We start from the raw sequence: 23,754 nt of genomic DNA on the forward strand, positions 1-23,754 counted from the left end.
CCGCTTAGGTTGTGCGACAATCTAATAGATCAAAATACAGTAATGTCTCTCTAATTGACGCTCAGATTGTCCAGAGAAATGGACAATTCGGGAAGAGGAGATACGATTATTCGATTATTCGTTTTCATAGTTACGAATTATCAAGCACTATAGAAACGAACTGCAAGGCTCGAGTAATCGTATCTCCTTTTCCCAAATTGTCCATTTTCGTGCACAATCTGAGCGTCAATTAGGGAGACATTGCATATTTTTCAGTGAATGTATAAAGCTGAAGTAAAATCCTCGAAATGAACGGAAATGAACAAAAAGAATCTCGCGAGTGCAAATAATGTGATCGCACGGAAATACAGAATTCCCAAATTGTCCATTTTTGCGCACAATCTGAGCGTCAGTTAGAGAGATATTGCATATTTTTCAGTGAATATACAAAGCTGAAGTAAAATCCTCGAAATGAACGGAAATGAACAAAAAGAATCTCGCGGGTGCAAATAATGTGATCGCACGGAAATACAGAATTCCCAAATTGTCCATTTTGCGCACAATCTGAGCGTCAGTTAGGGAGACATTGCATATTTTTCAGTGAATGTACAAAGCTGAAGTAAAATCCTCGAAATGAACGGAAATGAACAAAAAGAATCTCGCGAGTGCAAATAATGTGATCGCATGGAAATACAGAATTCCCAAATTGTCCATTTTTGCGCACAATCTGAGCGTCAGTTAGGGAGACATTGCATATTTTTCAGTGAATGTACAAAGCTGAAGTAAAATCCTCGAAATGAACGGAAATGAACAAAAAGAATCTCGCGAGTGTAAATAATATGATCGCACGGAAATACAGAATTCCCAAATTGTCCATTTTTGCGCACAATCTGAGCGTCAATTAGGGAGACATTGCCGTATATCTGGAGTCGCCAATTTATTAGCAATAAAAGATCTTATTTTCTCTGTCAAAGTTCGCCTTCATCGAGAATCCGCAGTAATACCTACGCTTACCCTGTCACCGCAAATCGAGACGCTGGAAATACGAATTTCTTCCACGATTTCCGGTTAGCAATGCGCAAGGTCGCTGGTTTGGGCGTCGCTATCGGAGCAGGCTGTAACGAATCGGCCGGATAAGGGCCGCCGCAGGAGGAAAGTAAGCCGAGGAGATTCGTTCGCGTACCGTTATACAATGACGAGCTACATAACACAGGTGCGCGAGCGTAAGCGGGCCACCACTGGTAACCCAAAATTTCGGGAATCTGGCGGCTGACACCGGCAAACCGGTTCGTCAAATCTATAACGGAAACGCCGAACCTTCGGAAAGCCAGCCGTAACGGGAACGCGGCGACGATCTCCACGGCTGAGATCGAGAAAATATAGGTGAGCCCGCGATGCCGAGGCCTTGCGGTCGTAAACCTGTAGTACGTGATCGAGATACCGTGTTTCCAATGCGGCTATGGCTCATTCAATTAACAGACATACCATCTCGGACACTCTCCAACAATAACACAACGTAATAGATACTTCTATTCTTCGAATTTCCATTGTACCATGTGCACGCGAACCGCTTGCACGAATATTTACGCGCTCGATTAAGCAATTTAACACACTAATTAATGTAACTGCCCCGATCTCTCGGATGATAGCACGTTATATTGTACGGATAGATCACGCGGATTTACGGTTCATGGTTTTCTAGACGATTCGATATATCGCGGATTCGATGCAGAAGTCTCTGATCGAAAGAAATTTGATTCGTGGCGGAATTTGTACGAAATGCAAAGACTGTGGGGACATTTAAGGTATTTTAAAATATTGTTGGAATATTGTTAATATATTATAACTATTGAAATTTATTTATACATTATATATATTAAATAATATATATAATATATAAATAATAATATAAAATATAATATAATAATAATATAATAATAAATATATAATATATACATTATATTATTATACTATTAAATATTATATATTATATATATATTGTATATGGTATAATATATATTATTTAATAATATAATAATATAATGTATAAATAACTAAATAAATAATGAAATAATGTACAAATATAGATATAATATATTATACATATAGTATATATAATAATAATAATAGTAATATATAATATATATAATATATAATATATTACGTATTATATATTAACTATCGAAAGGAAAAAATACATTTTCATTCGACCGATTTTTAATCTTAAAATTTAATTCCGACAATTTTTCATTCGCATGAAGATCTGCAGGTTATTTATCAAAATAAACAATAAAATTATTTATCAATAATCTACACTATCACGGAGTGTTCGGAATGTAATAGATTAGGTGGAAACATAATAGCGAAGTCTATAAAAATGTTACGCGAGTCCATCGAATCTCAAGTCGAAATTTATTTTCCCAAGGAAATAAATATGTTGAAATAGTATACCGAGCGATTTGAAACGTTCGAACGTCGCTATTATTTCCAGTGTACGCGAAACACATTGCCGCATCAAAGTTGCAACGACCGTTGTTGCATCCCATGTGCGACGGAATATTTGTGTGCCGCCGCGTTTTCCCAGACGGCTCCGAAATCATCCCAGCCCTCAGGACCAATTTGTGGTTGTGTAGTTACTCCGTAGAATGTAGCGGAAAATGCGGGGCAACGTGACATCGGATATTCAAGTCGTTCCCTCCAATTTCACCGTCTTGGAACTTTCTAATAACTTAAGTTCGGCCCATTGTTACATGGATCTCTGTACAGGCGAACGTTGCACCGCACATCGGCGGCTTGAGCCCGCTCAATTTGCAGACTCCGTGACCCTTGAACTTGAAACCCCCTCGCAATTCCATGACCTTTGAAGTAATAGCTACTCGCGCTCTCATTATCAGGTAGTTTAGAACAACGACCTCTTATCCGTTTCTGTGACCTTTCGAAGGCGGATCGTAAGCTGAAGAAGATACGTTCGATTGCAATCGTTTTTCGCGCGTCGACGCCCGGATTCTTATGATTCCGATGACATTTCGAATAGTGAAATGTGTCGGCAACGTGGGGCTCGGCAAAAATTATAATCGAGGTTGTATTAAAAATTGTGAAAATTATAATCGATGGTGGACATGAATGCATGCATGTTAATATTTTAGTGAGAATATAATGTACAAAATTAAAAGGTTGTCACACAGATTTCATGCACATATTTAAACACGTTTTTAACGATCTCTATTACCACTCACACACATTCTCACACATCATTCGATTATTCAATTATGAATCAAATTATATATGTATATTCAGTTATAAATCAAATTATATGTATTCAATTGTAAATCAAATTTTATATATTCAATTATAAATGAAATTATATATATTCAATTATAAATCAAATTATATATACTCAATTATAAATCAAATTATATATATTCAATTATAAATCAAATGATATATACTCAATTACAAATCAAATTATATATATTCAATTATAAATCAAATGATATATACTCAATTATAAATCAAATTATATATACTCAATTATAAATCAAATTATATATATTCAATTATAAATCAAATGATATATACTCAATTATAAATCAAATTATATTGTATATATTCAACTATAAATCAAATTCTATATATTCACTTATAAATCAAATTCTATATACTCAATTATAAATCAAATTGTATATAATCAATTATAAATCAAATTATATATAATTAACTATAGTAAATCAATATTGAATTATAAATCAAATTATAAATCAAATGAAAAATCAAATTATTTAATTGTAATTCACACTTCTCTCTTCTCTCCAATGAATCTATGCTCACAAACTATAGTTAATCCTCGCTATTCATTATTCAACTCCTTCGATCATCTCAAAAACATCAAACCTCATTTCATTCCAAAATCTCGTATTTTCCTTAAATTTCGATTTTCCAGAAAGTCGATTCCAAATTCAGTTACTTACATTGTCCGACTACGTCACCGATTCGACACGCAAAGAAACCAAAGCATTTACCGCGTTGCATCTCGGACAGAACAAAATCTCGCTGACACGATCCCAGGATCGAACGGAGCGTATATTTGCGTCGGTAGCTTGTCGATCACCTGGCCGACAGGTACCGCCGTTCGACGCGTTAATCGTCGATCCGGCGAAGACGTGGCGAGCCCGTGCGATCTTCCCATCGAAAAAAGGAAGAGCGGCGATCTTTCTTGCAAAGCCGACGAGCGGCAGGCTTCTTCCCTTAACGCCTGGGCCGGGGCCTAACGATCAGCCTCCTCCGAGCCGCGCTGCATCATTACCCTTGCGTCACTTCGTGGAAGCGTGCCGCGTTTCGCAGCCGGTTCCCACGAGACCGTGACTTTACCGTGAATGCAAATTCGACCGGCGCAATTAATTAAGAATTCCCACGGCGGTGCGGTGGCGGCGCGTAATCGCCCGGGGAAACTCGGCGAGGGAAAATCGGCGCGACGCGACGCGACGCGGCGCGACTGCGTGGAAAATCGCGGCCCCGTTCGCGCCGACAGGAATGCGAATCTCTGTTCTGCATCGGGACAGAGCCGCATCCTTGACAGAGGTGTCCCGTCGCGTATGGAAGAAACGCGGTAATTGCTGGCCACGGTGCATGGAGAACGAGCCGCGCTCCGCGCCGCGCCGTTGCAACGACCCCGTGCGAAACAAACGATTCCATGGTCGGCCCCGGCTGTGGAACGACAATGGACGGCTGCCACTTTCCATTCACGCCGTCGTTGACATTTCTGCGGCACGCCGACCGCGCTCGTTCGTGCATAAATAATTGAGCCGAGCTTATGAAAGCGCGCGACTTTCCACCGCGCGAATTCGGCATTCCCGCCGGCTACGACGCTCGGGCCAATTAACGGGCCCCGGCGAGGAATCCGCTAGGAAACCGCCTCGGGCTTTTGTATCTTCTGCCGCCACTGGCAGCTGTTTTCGCGCGACGCCGATTGTGCCTTCGATCCGGACAATGCTGACGTTTTTATGCGACGCGAGTTTCTTCTGTTGTTTCGGCGTCCGTTTCGCCGAGATACGAACAACCGCTGCGGCCGACTTGTTCGAGGACGCGGGCGAAATTGGAACGCGAAATTTAGATTTCACGAAGTCTGGTCGACGTTGTTACATGGTCGATGGTTTTTACATTTATGGTTTTGTAGAAGATTCGACGGTGTATCATCAAGAGACCGGATCTATTGGGTCGACGATTTGTTCAATGAAATAAAAAATTTTTTAATTGATTTAACTTTGCATTAAATTTTTATATTATTTTCTTAATCTAGGCTTCTTCAGTTACTATACAGGATGTCCCAAAATTATGGTATTTCCGGGAAATGAGAGGTTCCTGAGATCATTTGAAGCAACTTTTTCCTCAGCGAAAATGCAATCTGCGGCTTCGTTTACGAGTTATTAACGAAAAACATTGACCAATCAGAAGCGAGCTAAGCTGGCGCAAGGCGAGTTGAGCTGACTCAAGGCGGTCGTGCCAACGACTGGTCGAAGCCCAGTTCCGCTGATTGGCTCGGCCGCCTAGCGCTTGGCGAGCTCGCCTCTGATTGGTCACTGTTTTTTGTTAATAACTCATAAACGAAGCGATGGATTGCATTTTCGCTAAGGAAAAAGTTACTTCAAATCACCACAGGAATCCTCTACTTTCGGATTACGAGACATTTTTGGGACATCCTGTATAATTTCGCGAAAGAATTTGGTCTCAATCTAAATATGACATAACTTTTGCTGTTTGTTTACAATGTTTGTCCAAACATTCTTCGACGATATTGGGCATTTTTACTTGTTTTCCTTTTTATTACATTTTCTTCACTGGACGTTCTATTAGGATGTGTTTAACCACAATCTCATTCACTGATATTGTTTAAACTATTCATATTTGAATAACTGATCGAGTGTCTTTCACTATTCAATTTATACTTTATACCACAACATGTGACCAGTTTTACATAAAAATTTCGCAGATACGCGAAAAGAAAGACCTGAAAGGCACGATACAGTTCTTTCTAACCAATTAGAGAACGGTGTTCTTGTCTCGATAGAAGAATCGGTACGTAGATCGCGAGCACGCATACGCAAGGAATAATGACCAGTGAAAGCATGTCGTTGGAAATTCACGCAGCGGCGGCTCGCTTCGTTAAACAAAACAGCGCGAAAAAAACCGATGCTCATGTATATTAACTCCGCGTAAGTGAAATAGGCGCCGCGTTAGACCGGCGACGGAATCGTTAATTAAGAAAGAACGGGGGAGATCGATACGATTCTTCGGCAAAACGGCCGATAATTAATGCGAAACGGTAGAACGTTTTTTTTCCAGCGCAATTCTTTCCGCCGAGCCGGCCATAGAAAACGCGCTCTGTTCACCGCGCAAATGGAATACAAAGTAGCAGCGGCGGAATTTTTAATGTTGCTAGCTATTCCAACTGTTTAAATGGCTTTTTTAAAAATTAAGTCCACGATTAATTATTATATTAATTGTTATTATATATTCATTATATTAATATATTAATATATTATATTAATTATATTAATATATTAATATATTATATTAATTATATTAATATATTATATTAATTATATTAATATATTAATTTTTATTTCTATGTTTCAGGAATTTCTTTCATAAATCTACGAACTACATTCCGAGAAAATAAATATTGCTTACATACTGCAGTACACGTTGCGTTTTAATTGGGCAATTAATCGAACTGATAGAGTTGTAACCATTTTTATAATCATGTTCTCGCTTTTGGAAAATTCGGATTATCCCTCGTTTCAATTTCGCAGGCGTCGCAGTAAACTGTCGAATTTCGCCGCGGGCATCGCTGGGACAAATATCCGTTCGTTAATTTCGCAAACGAGCGAATCAAATCTCCGGTTAACGCGTTTCGAAGATCGTGCGTTATATTCTGGAAAATTAAATTTTCTACCCAGCTAGGCGCGCGCGCGATGCTTCTCGCCCGGTATTTCCGACAAAAATTCTGGACCTTCACGGCAGAAAAGTTCCGTACGATTCCGTAGTTCTCTCGATTCATCGCGCGTGCGTGCAATAATAAACGAACTCGCGGAGACGGGCGAGGGCCCGCGCCGAGATCTTCGCCCCGTTAAATGCAAATTTCCAGCACGTGAACACGGGGGAGCGAAGGTAATGACACTTTATCCGGCGTCTTTATGAATCGTAAAGGAATGCGCTGCGTTGCGACGTCTGGAAACTTTCTAGCGGCGAAAGATGAGAACGAGTCCTTTCACGGGAGACGCGAAAAAACTAATCTTCCCCGAGCCGAGATCTAATCCCGTCCGGTAATCCGGGTGTCGAGCGGAACGGCGGGACGTCGTCGATCGATGTGTTCGGGAGTGACACTTTCGAAGCATCGAACAAGATTTCGACGAATGAATCTGGATACTAGTTTTTAACTAATCTTGTTCACACGTGTTCTCCTACTTGGAGTGTTTAACGTATTTTCTTTTTTTAAAGTCGGAATACTTAAAGTTACATGCTACAGTTCTTTGTAAAAAAGTATCTTACAGGCTAACGCACATAATTTCAGCCATTCTGCTAATTCGAAATAAAAACACGAAGTAGATTTGTCATTAATACAGGATGTCCCGAAATTATGTTATTTCCGGGAAATGTAGGGTTCTTGAGATCATTTGAAGCAACTTTTTCCTTTACAAAATTTTTCTCCGAGGCTTCGTTAACGAGTTATTAACGAAAAACGCTGACCAATGCGAGACCAGCTCGGCAGCGCGAGGCGGCCGAGCCAATGAGCGGAACTGGACTTCGCACGCTCGTTAGTCGGACCGCCTCGCGCCAGCTGAGCTCGCCACTGATTGGACAGCGTTTTTTCGTTAATATCTCGTGAACGATGCCTCGGAGAAAATTTTTGTGAAGGAAAAAGTTGCTTCAAACGACCTGAGGAACCCCTCTTTCCTGCTTGCACAATATTTTAGGACACTTTGTATAAACATGGTAATGGTAATAACCCAAATCGGTGGAATCTCTAATTGCTTAAACAAAAATATCTGCGCTATAATATTCGAGTTTCGATCTAGCCGATAAAAAGTCGACTTTTTCAATGCAGGAATCCAGAATGGACTTTTCGTTTCGCAGTCGATTTTGTCGAGGTCCTTCTGGTTCGTCGACCTTGTCTCGCTGGCGTTTATTAAACAGTTTTATGGGAAACGTCCGTCAAAGTGTTCTACATTCGGGTTAAGTAACCGTGACGTTTATCGACGGAACATATCGAATGCCTGCCAATCGAGCTTCGGTCCTGGCTGTGCGAACGTGTGGCAGCCAATCAATATCGGGAGCAATGCCTTCGCGGCGTGATATGTCGATCTACTTACCTCCTATCTGAAAAGTTTCATTAACTAAATAGAAGTAAGCTGCGATGGCTGTCAACGTGATTGCCGACCGCCTGATTTCTCATTCGAATAACTCGAGTTAAAGTGCTGTCCGAGAATTTCGTTCTCGATAATGTTACATCGTGTTTTATCTCGAAAAAAAAACAAATCGATTTTAGAAAGTACCTCGTAATTTCAACGTAACAGTTCAATTAAGAGAATCGTCGTGTCGCAAATTCTCGTCTCTGTATCCCGTGAGAAATGTGTCGGTGGAAGCACATTTTTCCGGAAAAGAAGAACCGAGGTTAAATATGAAATTTGGAGGTCTCGGATAGAGATGGCCGGTTCCGCGAATAATTTCCGATTACAAAGAGAAAAATTCGAGCGAACTAGGACGTTTTGACGTGAACAACGAAAAATTTCGTATCCGGTACGCTGAAAATTGACGTCATTGGCTCCTGTCGCCCTACAATTTCCGGTCCTATTCTCGCGGCTCGTTTCTTCGCACGGCCCTTCAATCTTCGATCGCCGTTTCTCTGCTAGTTAGACCGTGAAATTCGTCCCACGTCAGTCCCCGATAGTTTTCGTTTATCGCCGCAGTTACATTAAGTACCTTACATGCACGCTTTCTCCGCCGCCGAAACTCTTCACGGATTCTCCCGGAATTTCGTTCTCGCAATCAATGGATTGCGAAGTTTTGTACGTCGATGGCATGTCCCAATTTGTCAGCACGGGCAAATGTGAACGCTAAACAAAATTAATGGCGTTACTTTTACTGTTATAATTATAAAGTTATACTGGTCTTAATTCTATTATAATTATAATAATTCCATAATAATTTTAATATAATTCCATACTAAAACTATAGTATTCTTAATTCTACTGTAATTGTAATGATTATAATAATTCTATTATAATTATAATAGGATTATAATTTCGTAATAAAATTATAGTATACTTAATTGTATTATAATTGTAATGATTATAATAATTCTGTTATAATTATAATAGGATTATAATTCCATAATAATTATTTATTACTGTTATAATTTTATAACAAAATCATACTATTTTCAATTCTATTATAATTATTATATTATAATTATTATAATAATTATAATAATTTTAATAATTCTATTATAATTATAATAGGATTATAATTCCATAATAAAATTATAGTATTCTTAATTATATTATAATCGTAATGATTATAAAAATTCTGTAATAATTGTAATAATTCTATTATAATTATAATAGGATTATAATTGCATAATAATTATTTATTACTATTATAATTCTATAATAAAATTATACTATATTCTCAATTATATAATATATATAATAATATAATTATATAAGATAATATAGTAATATAATAATATAATAATATATAATATAAATAATATAATTATATAATAATTATAATAATTATAATCTATCGAATAACAGTACTGCAACGTACGATTTATATCGATTTATACCCATTTTCACGTAAAATTCCATTCGATCGTTTCGCACGAACCGAACGCGATTTCCACGATGTTTATCGCAGCAAGCACAAAGAGACGGATCTTCGAGCTTTGTTCGCGGTGCTAATTGGCCCTGACCCGCGTGCATGACACGGGCCGTGCGGCAAAAGTATTTAACAGTTCCGTGGACAGGCGCAGGTCTTTCGCGGGTTAGCCGAGCACATTTATTTTCGGTGGGTCGGCCGTTCCCGTTCCGCCGAGAAACTTTTCGCAGAGTCGCGTTGTTCTCGGGCGAAAGTCGCCGAACAGAGAGGGCCTATTATTAGAGAAACGACGGTGTTCCGTGAGTATGTTGCCCGGTTATTGTATTCTTTGTCGTCGGTATTCAGGGCACACGCTGTTTTATATCATCTGTGCGCGGCCGACGGCGAAAAGAGGAACAGGCTCGAACAAAACTTTGCTCCCGGTGTCTTTTGCGGGTTACAGGACACTATAAATGCATGAGCTTCCGCAGACCGATAATAACAGTAGCGACGGCGGCGGCGGCGGCGTCGTCTTCGTGGCATTCGACAAAAGGGGAGAGCTGGTATTGTACCAGACGGGAAAGTAGCGGCTTAGAAATAATAATAAAACGGTAACCCCGGGAACGCGATACGAAAAAAAAAACAAAAGAAGAAGAAGAAGAAGAAGGAAACGGAAGGAGAAATTAATTACAGAATGGATAAAGATACGGGAACGCGTACGAACCAACCGGTCGTTCCAAGAGAGCGTATTCAATTCGTTTTTAATTTGAAATATGCTTATTGAAAATCGCGAATCTTTATCGTGTAGACACGGGCTCGCTTATACGAGGAACGGAAATGAATTATGGAGGGATTAAAGCGTTGTTCCACGGATTCATGCGACGCGCATTCGCGAGCGATCGTCTTTGCTGCTCCGGCCGGCATAAATTACCGTAAATTGTATTTTATTACCCGATGTAAAATATTGGGTTGGCAACTAAGTAATTGCCGATTTCAGTTGTAGATGTCTCTCACTCCCATTTTTATGATATCCGTAAATGTTATATTATAAAATTATTATTGTTATTATTATTATGTTATTTTTTATTATCCGTGAATGTTAGCAACTGGGCAAATTGAATGCAGCGGTCAAGGAAAAGCGACCAGAATTGGTCGATCGTAAAGGTGTCATTTTCCAGCAGGACAATGCTAGGCCGCACACGTCTTTGTCCACTCGGCAAAAATTCATGGATATTGGTTGGGAATTGATGTTACACTCACCATATAGCCCTGATCTCGCGCCATCGGATCACCACTTATTTCGATCCCTGGACAACTCCCTTCGTGGTAAAACTTTTAACGACGATGACGCTGTAAAATCTCACTTAACTCAGTTTTCGGCCGAAAAGGATCAGATTTTCTACGAGCGTGGAATTTTCAAGTTGTCGGAGAGATGGCAAAAGGTCGTCGAACAAAATGGAAAATACATTACAGATGAAACTTCGTTCCAAGTAAAAAAAAATTTTTTATTTCATTGATCAAATTACTTAATTGCCAACCCAATAGAACCCGGGCGCGCCCGTGCTCTATTCTCACGGTCGCATCGGGCGCAATTAACGGACGCGAAAAAAAGAAAAACGATCGCCGTGTTAACACGTTAAGCGCCGAAAAGCAACCCCTAAAATTCCCATAACGTCAAAACAATTTCATTAATGAAAACCGAAACTAGAAACTTAAAATTGATCACAGCGGATGACATTAGAACGCTTTCGTATCCGAGACATCCTAATTAAATTGTGATTGTTCGAATATATTACAATGAAAATGAATTCTCAAAATTGGTCAAAAATTAGTGTCACCCGTGTGTGATCGACGCGTTAAGGTAAACGTGTTAAGGTAAATACGCGGGTCCCGCGATTTCATTGCCGGGCCGCCGTCTGTCTGGCCGAGTTGCCACGGGGGGGTCCCCCTTTTTTCCTTTCTAAAATATGAAAACGGCCGACCGCGCGCCGAGCATGGTAATGCCCCGTCAGGTTCAATCCATTAAATCTGCTCGCGGCGAGAGACGACGATGCGCAGCTCTCCAGAAAATCTCGTTGCAGAAAATAGTCCCAGTCACCCGGCGACTCGATCCAGCGAATAACCATTATCCCACTTACAGAGAAATCGTCGCTGATGTCATTCGTCCGGCGGAACGCATCCAGTCGTTCGCCGAGTAATTAATCTTTGATCCCGGGATTGCGAGGAAAACAAACATTACTCAATCGGCGTTCTGCATTTTCCAGCGCTGACGACGCACCGCGCGTACCAGAAGTTCTCCTCGTGGCACGAATGCCGAAGCACTCGTGAAACTTTAATACTACCGACTTCCGCGTCGCCGACGCAGAGCCGACGGAATTATTCGCTCGGATCTGAACATTCATTCTTACGCTAATCTGTTATGTACGCGTTTCCCCCAATTTTATTAGGATACGCGGAACGTAGGAATGGTGAAAAGAGAATCGGCGTCGCACAACTTATCTCCTCGATTTTTATTCTAAATTCATCAATTCAATTTATTAATTTAGTAATTCGATTTATTAATTTAGTAATTCGAGTTATTAATTTAGTCATTCAATATATTCATTTAGTAATTCGATTTATTAATTTGGTAATTCAATTTATTAATTCAGTAATTCAATTTATTAATTTCGTGATTCAATTTAGTAATTTAGTAATTTAGTAATTCATTTTAGTAATTCAGTTTAGTAATTTAGTAATTCATTCTAGTAATTTAGTAATTCAATTTAATAATTTAGTAATTCAATTTAATAATTTAGTAATTCAATTTAATAATTTAGTAATTCAATTTAATAATTTAGTAATTCAATTTAGTAGTTTATTAATTCAATTTATTAATTTATTAATTGATTAATTCACTTTATTAATTTAGTAATCCACTTTATTAATTTAGTAATTTAATTCATTAATATATTAATTTATTAATTCAATTTCAATCTTAAATACTTTCGAGATCTGTGACCTGCAGTCGAAGCGTACAAAAAATAACTGTTGCAACCGATCGAAAGCTTCAAAATTCGAGATTTCTGTAACCTCTATCAGAATCGATTATCGATTCCAGCGATCGATTACGCACCGAAGAAGGGCGACAAACGTCGCGTTGAAAAATCAATTGAACCCTTTTCGTAACATGTGATCGTTTTCCGCATTCCGCGAAGTTCGCTTCTTATTCAGCCGTTCTCGCGTTAGAATTCTATTCTCTCCGTTTCTGTAATTATAATTCCTCGCAAACGAAGCGCGCTTCTTCGCGAACAGCGTCCATCGCGCAGAACTACCCGTTACTAATTATCCGACAGTTTGATTTGTACAATGTTTAATGGAATTCCTTCGCGTGTAATCGGTAGTTAACCGAAACAATTTATAAACAGCGTGGAGAAACGCTGATTCGGATAATCTACTAGAATCGTGCACGAGCTAACATTTCAATTCAGTTTCGATTAATTTACAATTCTTGCAGAATAACCTAGTCAGTCGTACCAACTAATTTTCTGAAACACGAACACTCAGCCTTTTTTCACCGATAGAATGAACCCTCAAATTCGATAAAATCATCGCGCCTTTGATCGACGCGACGGTCAAGGAGTGAATTCCGTGAGCCGGTATCTATCTAATTTAGGTTCCTCAAAATTGAAGAACAGAGACGATAGTTTGGATAAACAATCCAAGGTGTAGCGTCTTCTCCATTAAATTTGTGCGCGCGGCTCGCAAGCCCGAGCGCAACGAACGAGAGCCTTTGACCAATTTGTTCAGCAGCTTCCACGCGGCGGTGCGGGGAAGCTTTCTCGGCTCGAGGGGTGCAGCGACATTCTTCATGCAAATTACGAAGTCCTTGCGTGTCTACAGGGTGTCCCGAAAATGTCTCGCAATCCGAAAGTAGGGGATTCCTGAGGTCATTTGAAGCAACTTTTTCCTTAGCGAAAATGCAATCCGCGGCTTCGTTTACGAGTTATTAAAGAAAAACAGTGACCAATCAGAGGCGAGATCATTTGGCGCGAGACGGCCGAGCCAGTGAGCGGAACTGGGCTCCGTGCACTCGTTGGCTGGACCGCCGCGCGCCAGCCGAGCTCGCCTCTTATTGGTCAGTGTTTTTTCGTTAATATCTCGTGAACGATGCCTCTGAGAAAATTTTTGTAAAGGAAAAAGTTGCTTCAAATTGCTCAGCGCTGGCGCTCGACGCTGGTGCTCGACGCCAGCCGAGCTCGCCTCCGATTGGCCACTGTTTTCCGTTAATAACTCGTAAACGAAGCCTCGGAGAAAATTTTCGCAAAGGAAAAAGTTGCTTCGAATGACTCCAGGAACCTCCCATTTCCGGATCGCGAGACATTTTCGGGACACCCTGTATAGAGCGTCCAACTCTCGGCGATAGACGGCGTGTCCTCGAGAGAACGGGGCGCGGAGCGACACAGAGAAGAGAAGAAACAATCCGACCGTGTATCCGAGACCTGCGACTCGGTCGTCCAGCCGATCAGGTCCGGCGAAACGATTCGCCGGCGTTAAATCGCGTAATTAGAGAATTATACTGGCCGGGTGGCGTGGCGCAAGCAGCCGTGCCACGGCTGCGTAGAAAAAAGGAACGAAACGAAACGAAACCGGCAGGATCCAGCCGAGAGAATTCCTGCGCAATTATAGTTTCCTTTTATCGCGTCGATCATGCACCTGGATCGACGGATCCGGTTTTACACCGCGAGCCGCGAATGTGTAATGCGTGTTCATTAGCGGTCCCGTTGAAAGTGGCCGCCGCGGAGATCTACAATATTCCTCAGCCTTGATCGATTTGCACGCCGATTGGCCAACGACGCGCGGGAACTGCGTCACGATTGCAAATTCGGCTCGGCCGAGCCTGCCGTTCTCATCAATTATATCACACATTTTTGTTTCCGGTCGCAGTCGACCGACCCGCAAAAAACGTCGGACTACGGCAATTCCGCGGGATTTGTATTATAATTAGCGCGCCGCGATCGCCGGCCATCGAAAGTGACTGTTCAGCGCTATGGGCTGGCATAGAACTTCCGCCATTTTCGTCGTTGTTACTTTGCATATCCGCCGCGCATTTACCGCGTAAAGCATATTTATACTTTATTTTATGTTATTTTATTTTATCTTCATATATCTTGAATATGATATTATTATATAATAATGAATGAATGCGTAAAATCCGGTAGTCTAAAGTTCCATTTTCATTCAATTTTATATATATATATATGTATTACAATATAATAATATTGTACTATAATATTACAGTATAATAATATTGCAATATAATATTACAGTATAATAATATTGCGATATAATATTACAATATAATAATATTGCAATATAATATTACAATATAATAATATTGCAATATAATATTACAGTATAATAATATTGCAATATAATATTACAGTATAATAATATTGCGATATAATATTACAATATAATATTATTATATTACGCAGCATATTTTTATATATATAATTTTAAATATAGTTTCATTTTCATATATGATTTGAACATCGTATTTTTGCATTATTGACGCTAACTAACACGGATTAAAACCGATCCCGTTGTTTGCTCGAGAAGAAAGAAAAAATAAACGGGATCGTAGTTGAACGGGGGAAACGTTTGTTTGCGTACTGGGATAATGGATTGTTAATCGGGTTATCGTTTACGAGAGAGGATTCGCCGGATAGCGCGTGCTTGTCGCGTGAAATCGTTCGTTAACGACGGCGCGACGGGGTATCCGGCGGGAAAAAATACGAGCCGGGCTGTTCGCGAATCAGAAACGCCGCGCCGGGCGACGCGACGGTTCCGTCGCGAGCGAACTGGCGCATATAACTGGAACCTGGATGTCCCGCTACGCGTTATGGGAAACTGGCGCGAGTTTTCGCCGCGTGATATTCGAAATGTTCGTCCGCGAATTCTTGCGGCGCGTAGAACCGCGCTGGAACGCCGCGCCGTTGCGTTAACTGTATCGAAATTGTGGGATGGACGGAAATTGCGGGATGGTACTGCTAATGGAATACCGTGATCGTGGCAACAGTTTTTCGCACTTCACAGTTATAGGCTGACTTATTGTTAGACGGTGGAGCAGAGATTTCCGATCCTTTCTGATTAACCGAAAAATAGGTATGAACGTGAAATATGCTTTAGAATTCGCTGGAAATTGTTGCGCGCAGACTCGTTGCTGAAATAAGACGGAAATTATGGTACCATCATCAGCTGTTACAATGTGATATATATAATAGAATAATATTACAATATTACAATATAATAATATTGTAATATAATATTACACTATAATATTACAGTATAGTAATATAACGATATAATATTACAATATAATATTACAGTATAAAAATATTGCAATATAATATTACAGTATAATAATATTGCAATATAATATTACAGTATAATAATATTGCGATATAATATTACAATATAAAAATATTGCAATATAATACTACACGATATAATATTACAATATAATAATATTGCAATATTATATTACAGTATAATAATATTGCAATATGATATTACAGTATAATAATAATGCGATATAATATTACAGTATAATAATATTGCAATATAATATTACAGTATAATAATATTGCTATATAATATAAACAACGTAATAATATTGCAATATAATATTACAATAAAATAATATCGCAATGCAGTATTACAATAAAATAATATTGCAATATAATATTACAATGTAATAAACATTTCGTGATCGACAGATCGACCGATAATTCTCGAAAATGTTGACTTCCGCTCCAAAACATAATCCACACACGTCAATCTATTAAAAAGACTGCAGATCGCAATTATAAAATTACTGCAACTTAACACAACTCTAAATCATCGGAACAATAAATGTGTTCGGTGAACAATGCACGCATTATAAAACAACAACACTCTTTGTCTTGTACAACAGGAAAAAATATAACTCTCGCCACATACAACTACACAAGATTGCTTCCGTTCAATCATTTTCTTTTCTTCTATAGTTCAAGGGTATCGATAGTTAGAGGCTGGCTACTTCGACAGCACAGTCGGATTTCTCGAGCGAAGCTAGGAATATTTTCGTAGCCGAATCGATAACTTCTGAATAAATCAGTTGCGCGCATTTTGTTACCTATTATTCGAGGATAGTTTCTGTACTTCCACGGCGAAAACACGCTGGCAGATTCTGTTAACAAATTCGGCAGCTTTCCGTCGAAGTCTCCATAAATTCATCGGTTCGCATCCGCGCGATACAGCGTTTCGGAAATTGATTCGATACATTATTCCGGTCCCGGCTCTCCGAATAACGTTTTAATGAGAGCACGCCGCGGCGCGACGTATCGATGGCTCGTACAAAGTCGACGACGAATAAATAATCTTGTCGCGAGCGGATACTCGCTCGAAACAGGTCAGTAGAATCCGCGGCAGAAGCGAGGCGGTTTAGCAAGCCACTGTCCACCTGTTCATCGAGCTCGAACCGTCTCCCGTTTCAATTATGCAATCGTGTGCTCCAGTGGGGGCGCGTGTTCTTCACATGCCAGTCCCGTTTCTGATACTCTTTGGATCGCGGGGCCGTTGTCATTATCTCGTAACGCCCACACGCTCGTGCCTACGCGAAGTCCATTAACTTCGCTCGATCGTGCATAGTGAATGCGCTATGTAAATAGAGTAGACAGACAATCGCGGGCAAGCTTGTGGAACGTATCGGCGTAAACGGTTACCGTTTACAGGTTAATGAAATGGGTTTAGCGATACAATGGACCGCTCGCGCCGCGCCAAGCCGAGCCGAGCCGCGCCGCGACGCCGCGCGTCGTCGTTCCCGCTCGCGAATCTATCCTCGAACGGCGGAGCGCGTGCAAATGTTGGAACGATGATCGAAGTTTGAACAATCATGCGACGATCGCGACCTTCTAGGGAGAAGATCGTTCGTTAACCGTTCGAGTCCCAGGGGTTATTCAGAAAACACGAACGAAAAGTGGCGAACAGCGTGATAGCGCTTGTCTTAACCCTTAGCGCTCCGAAGGCTCCGCTACGGAGACATTTGTCATTTGTTCCGTTTGAAATAGCTTCGAGTGCAAAGGGTTAAAGCTCCGTTTAAGAGGATCGTCGCGCGCCGCGGACAAAAATTACCATTCATTTGTTGCGCTCTGTTTATACTCTCGTCGAAGTATATGCGTGTAAAAAATACAACTCCGTTTCCCTGGAAAAACAACATCTGCGCGGTATATTTCTGCATCCGATTTCTCTCGATATCAACCCCTTGACATACCAATTTCTTCGCGGTTGTTGCGACTAGAAATTTTTCGATCGCAATCATTTCTTAGAAGGGAACGAAAATTGATGTTTACAGTGTGCCTAAATTTACTCGAATGCTTAACCCTTAGCGCTCCGAAGGCTCCGCTACGGAGACATTTGTCATTTGTTCCGTAACTCCGAAGGCTCCGCTGCGGAGCAAAATGTTTCTAGCATACGTTATCGTCGGCGTTAGCAATTGTTATCCGCAGTTGAAACGTGCTAAGTCTGTACCATTACGATTAAACCATTTTTCGACCTTTTCTATGGTTAGCAACATGGAGAAAAATAAATATTACGATGAGAATTTAGAGCCGAGCGATACCGAAGACGTATTTGATTTTGAAGAGTTAAAAGACATTGTGGAAGACAATGTTGGTTATGATTCTGACACTTCGAGTAGTAGCAGCGAAATTATACTACCGAAGAAACGAAGAATGAGAATTATTGAAAGCGAAAGCGAAGATTCGTTACAAGACTTAGACGAATGGCGCGATGTTACGGAAGAATTACATATTCCAGATAGAATACCTTTTAGTGCATTGCCACAGGTCGTTGGACCACAAGTTCCTACAAACGTTGAACAGCCGATACAATATTTTAAATTATTTTTCACGGACGAATTGGTAAATGAAATTATAAAGGAAACCAATAATTGCGCGGAAAATGTTCTAAACTTGAAAGAAATATCTAGTAACTCTATTTGGCAAAGCGAATACTGTGACACTTGTCCAGGTAAACCCAGAATGCACATGGGAGATTGTTACCAAAGATATCGCATCATGGTGAATTACAAAATTGAAAATTTATCTTTTATTTACAATAGAAAAATGTATATTTATAAAATCAATAAAATCGAACGCGTTCGCAAGGACGTGTGATCTTTTCCGCTCGAAATAAGACTTCCTTGATCTCAGGCGCTCCGCTCCAAAAATGAGAACCAAGCGGCGCGATAGCACTCGTTAACACGTTGAATGCCACGCCGGTTTTTCAGAAATTGCCCGTGGCGCCACGATGAATTTTCTTGTATGTGATACATATAATGTTGAAATATTATCTGCAATAGATAAGTTACATTTACCATGTTTGACATGTTAATTACGACGGGGATCGCAGTTTGAATTGACGATGGTAATAATACAAAATTTTAGATATTGACATTTGTTTTAAATTATATATATTTCTATCAATTTTGGCGCGCCGATCATCGGTGGCCTCCATGGCGTGAGCGCCAAGTTAAGTGCCGGTCACCGGTGACCCCCGTAGCATTCAACGTCATAAGATTGGCAAACAAACTGAAAAGAAAAGGAAAGAAAAAAGAAACAGCTATGCGATGTACACGCGTTACTAAAGTTTGACGCGACACGAAATCCGAACAGCGCGATCGCGCTGCTTGGAACTCAAACGGTTAAGGGCTGTTTAATCGTTCCGCCGAGTGTTATTATCGACTCGTTATCGCCTAACGGAACGCCCCGAAGGAATTAACTCGCGAGCCTGTTCCGATTTCATTCGTTCTCGAGACCGGCAAAAGCTGGAGGACCGGAACGTGTCTGCGACGTGTGTCTCGTCGCAGAAGTTATTCCGCCAATTATCTTCAGCAGTTCTCGTTATTCGAAACTGTACGCATATCAAAGAAATCTTGTTCGGAGAAACCATCTTTTACGACGATAATGGTTTAGCAAGTAGGCCGGGATCTCGAGGCAAAACTTATTCATTTAAATGAAATTGAATGTATTCGGTCCGCTAAGTACGCAGTCTATACCCAGCCATGATCATCGGCTTGTAATACGTTGGTGTTTGAAGGCCATTCAAGGTCGTATATTGCCGTTAAGAACGGTTACCCTCGTCTTAAAAAGTTCAGTCTCGGAATCTTGATGCATAATTTCAAGAGCTTTATTCGGACGGTCTAGGAGAGCGTTGCGCCCATCGGTCAAAGTGAGGCACCCTGTGCACGCTGCGCTTAGAAACGACGACGCGTCTATCGGTTCGGTTGAGATCAGATCGAATTTCTATTGTCTCGGCGGATTAAATATTTCCTGCAACGAAGTTGCGGCGGTACTCGAGCTGATCGAAAGTTAGAGTTATATTTGAGAATATCATCAATTTCATTGTACAGTGAAAATTGTATCGTGAAAATGGTCCGCCGTTCGAGAGTTAACATCAGGAATCCTGGAGCCAACGGAATATTTCCTCTAAATTTTCATGGATCAGCTTACGGGAGCAGGAATTGTATAAAGCTCCGATGTTTAGCCCTTTCGTAGGCACCAGGAAGCTTCCCACCCACTTGTAGGGTGCACATGGACGCCAGGCTCAAATATTCCCACCGTCGAAATCTGCTAGCATCTGCACGGGGTGTCCTAAAATTATGATATTTCCGGGAAATGAGGGGTTCCTGAGATCATTTGAAGTAACTTTTTCCTTAGCGAAATTGCGATCCGCGGCTTCGTTTACGAGTTATTAACGAAAAACAGTGACCAATGAGACGCGAGCTTGGCTGGCGCGCGACGGCCGAGCCAACGAGCGCACGGAGCTCGGTTCCGCTCATTGGCCCGGTCGCCTAGCGCCGAGCGAACTCGCCCCTCATTGGTCAGTGCTTTTTTATGAATAATTCGTTCACGACGCCTCGGAGAAAATTTTCGTAAAGGAAAAAGTTGCTTCGAATCACCTCAGGAATCCCTCATTTCTCGGAAATACCATAATTTTAGGATATCCTGTATGTAGGTCCCACCACCCCTAATTTTGAGGGGTGAGATATTAAAAATACCAGGAAAACGAATAACAGCTGTATCGTCGTAAAAATAGAAATAAAATTATGGCAAGCGAATGTTCCGATCTTTTGAAAATTCGTATCGTGCCCATGAAAGGGTTAACCGTTACATTCCCGTAGAAACGTCGTAATCGGCAAAGGTGCCGATCGGTTTCCGCAAAAACCGAACGGTTCTTCGAGCAGCTGGTTGCTGCAACAGCAATTCCATTGGACGCGTAGCGCTTGAATGCGACGCGCGTCGTCCATCGAAGCACCGCTCTCTCTCTCTCTCTCTCTCTCAGCGTTCCACGGAAACTCGAGTGCAAAACATCGCGGGGCTCGGCAGATCGCCGCTATAAGCCGGGTGTTTCGTTTCAAAGGTTCCCGGACCGGGAATCTGTAATTCCACGTTGCGAAGTTCCGCGTCGCGTTCTACGCGCGCAAACGCCACGCAAAAGCGACGCGCGGCGAGTCCAGAAAATCGTAACCTTTCCGTTAACGGTGACCTATGGTATCGATCTAAAAACGCGGTCACATTTCGTCAGCTTCTTCGAAATACATCGCTTCTCGATGGAAGTCTGACAGTCTTCGAAGATTGAGAAATCGATGCAATTGAACAAATATCTCAGCGTCGACTCGTTGCTCGAGTTCGACCGCGGTTTCATCGGGCCGACGAACGCCCGACTTTCGAACTGAAATGAAATCCGCGGAGTTTTGGATCGGCGAGGTTGAAAGTCGCAGCGACACGCGACGAAGCAATTCGCCGCGGTTCGAGAGGTTAAAGTTGCTTCCATTCGAGCTGTCTCGGTCATTCTGCTTCATACTTTCTCTCGATTTTTATCCATGCAATGAGATGCGTTCTTTGTTGCCATGAATGTTTGACAATTGTTTTCATATTTTGACAAGGAATACAGTAAATTCTCTCCAATTTTTACTCATATTGTACACAAAAAATGGACAATTTGGGAAGAGGAGATACGATTATTCGAGCCTCGCGGCTCGTTTCTATAGTTAGCGATTGTCAACGAGGCTTAACGATAATAACTAGATGATATTAAATGAAAGTCAGGAAAATATAAACTGAGAACTCCGAACAAAATTTAGCATCCTTATTTTTCTTTCTTTTTTTGTTGATCTCTGAAGGTCAGATCAGGCCTTGATAGCACTTTAAATTTACATTTTTGTGATCTTTTTGCCATGAGTTTTAGATCTGTATAAAAGAAAATCGAATCTGAATGAAAAGAAGCAACGAGCAGCAATGTCTCTAACGCTCAGATTGTCCACAAAAGTGGACAATTTTAGAAGGGAAGATACGATTGTTCGATCCTTGCGGTTCATTTGTTATAGTAATAATAATATAATAATAGTATAATAATAATAATAATAATAATAATAATATAATAATATAATAATATAATAGTATAATAATAGTATATAATAATAATAATAATAATAATAATATAATAATAATAATAATAATAATATAATAATATAATAATATAATAGTATAATAATAGTATATAATAATAACTATAAAATCGAGCTGCAAGGCTCGAACAATCGTGTCTCCTCTTCCCAAATTATCCATTTCTGTGCACCATCTGAGCATTATTGTCAATCGGAGAAAATTCACCATATTTATCTCGCATTACGACTCGACGAGGAGCACTTTCTCGACGCTCTCTCCTAAATATGCAACGTTTTCCTAGACCCGAATAAATGCTCGAATTTCGTATGCACGATCCGAGAGTTTCACGACATGCGGCGACGCTTTGAGAACGCCATAAAATTCTCGGGTCTGGTCTACGGTCGCGTAACACGCAATCCGTCACGCGAGTTGCGTTCCACACGGTCACGATTTTTAATGAAAGACCCTCGTCCGCTGTTACAGGCGTACATAAAGAAGGAACTGGGCAAAGTGGTGGTCTACACGACGACGTCCGGCATCGTTCGGAAAACCTTCTACAACTGCAAGAAGGTCAAGCAGATCCTGAGGACGCACATGGTGAAGTACGACGAGCTGGACCTGTTCGGCGACGCGGAGCTCCAGGCTGAGCTCAGGGACCGTCTGGGCCTGTCCGCGATACAATTGCCACAGCTTTTCATCGATGGACAACACATCGGGGTACGTTTCCGATATCGATCAGCTGTTCGAACGATGCGAATAAGTGCATTGAAGTCATAGTGTTTGCATGATCAGGAATTTCGATAGCTGAGGCCTTGATTTGGAGTCGTCAAATCTCGAACAGTTCTATTTGTTCTGTTTTGTTCTGTTTGTTTTTTTTTAGCAAAATGCTAGGCACGCCTAACGAGTTTCAAATACTGAAAACAAAAATGATTTTTCTTTATTACTTCCGTTCATAAAACTCTCTCTCGCTCTCTCTCTCTCTCTCTCTCTCTGCCCGTCTCACTCTCTCTCCTTTCTCTCTTCGCCTCTCTCGCCCTCTCTTCTCTCGCTTTCTCCTCTCTCTCTCCATCTCTCTCGCTCTCTCTTCTCTCTTCTCTCTCTCTCTCTCTCCGTCACCCTCGCTGTCTCTTGCTCTCTTCTCTCTCTCTCTCTCTCTCTCTCTCTCTCTCTCTCTCAGTCTGTAAGTGTGCATCGAAAACATAGCACATAATAAAGATTCTTTATCGCTTAAAACACCTTTTTTCCTGTTTTTCGCGCGCGAGCATCTTCCATTGCGAACGGTTTTACAGGAAAAACACCGGCGGACGAGCGAACGAAATCGTAACGAAGGGTTTTGTAACTCGATAACGTCACGTTGTCGTCGCCGTTGGCGAACGGGACGGTTGAAAAAACAAAAAGCGAAGCCCGCGCGTCTCGCTTCATTATTGCGGCATTAATCAGCCGG

At 40.9% G+C, this 23,754-nt stretch overlaps 1 protein-coding gene across 3 annotated transcripts in view; it reads left to right on the forward strand.

Moving 5' to 3' along the window:
* Positions 1–23,754, forward strand: part of LOC117219019 (uncharacterized) — a 72,892-nt gene that overhangs the window by 25,002 nt on the left and 24,136 nt on the right. For all 3 annotated transcript variants that reach the window (XM_033467850.2, XM_033467849.2, XM_033467848.2), the window contains one exon: positions 22,794–23,027. In XM_033467850.2, the coding sequence (XP_033323741.2) occupies positions 22,794–23,027 (234 nt within the window). The remainder of the gene's footprint in view (positions 1–22,793; positions 23,028–23,754) is intronic.

Source organism: Megalopta genalis, chromosome 4, assembly GCF_051020955.1.
Source record: "Megalopta genalis isolate 19385.01 chromosome 4, iyMegGena1_principal, whole genome shotgun sequence".
Taxonomy (NCBI): Eukaryota; Metazoa; Arthropoda; class Insecta; order Hymenoptera; family Halictidae; genus Megalopta; species Megalopta genalis.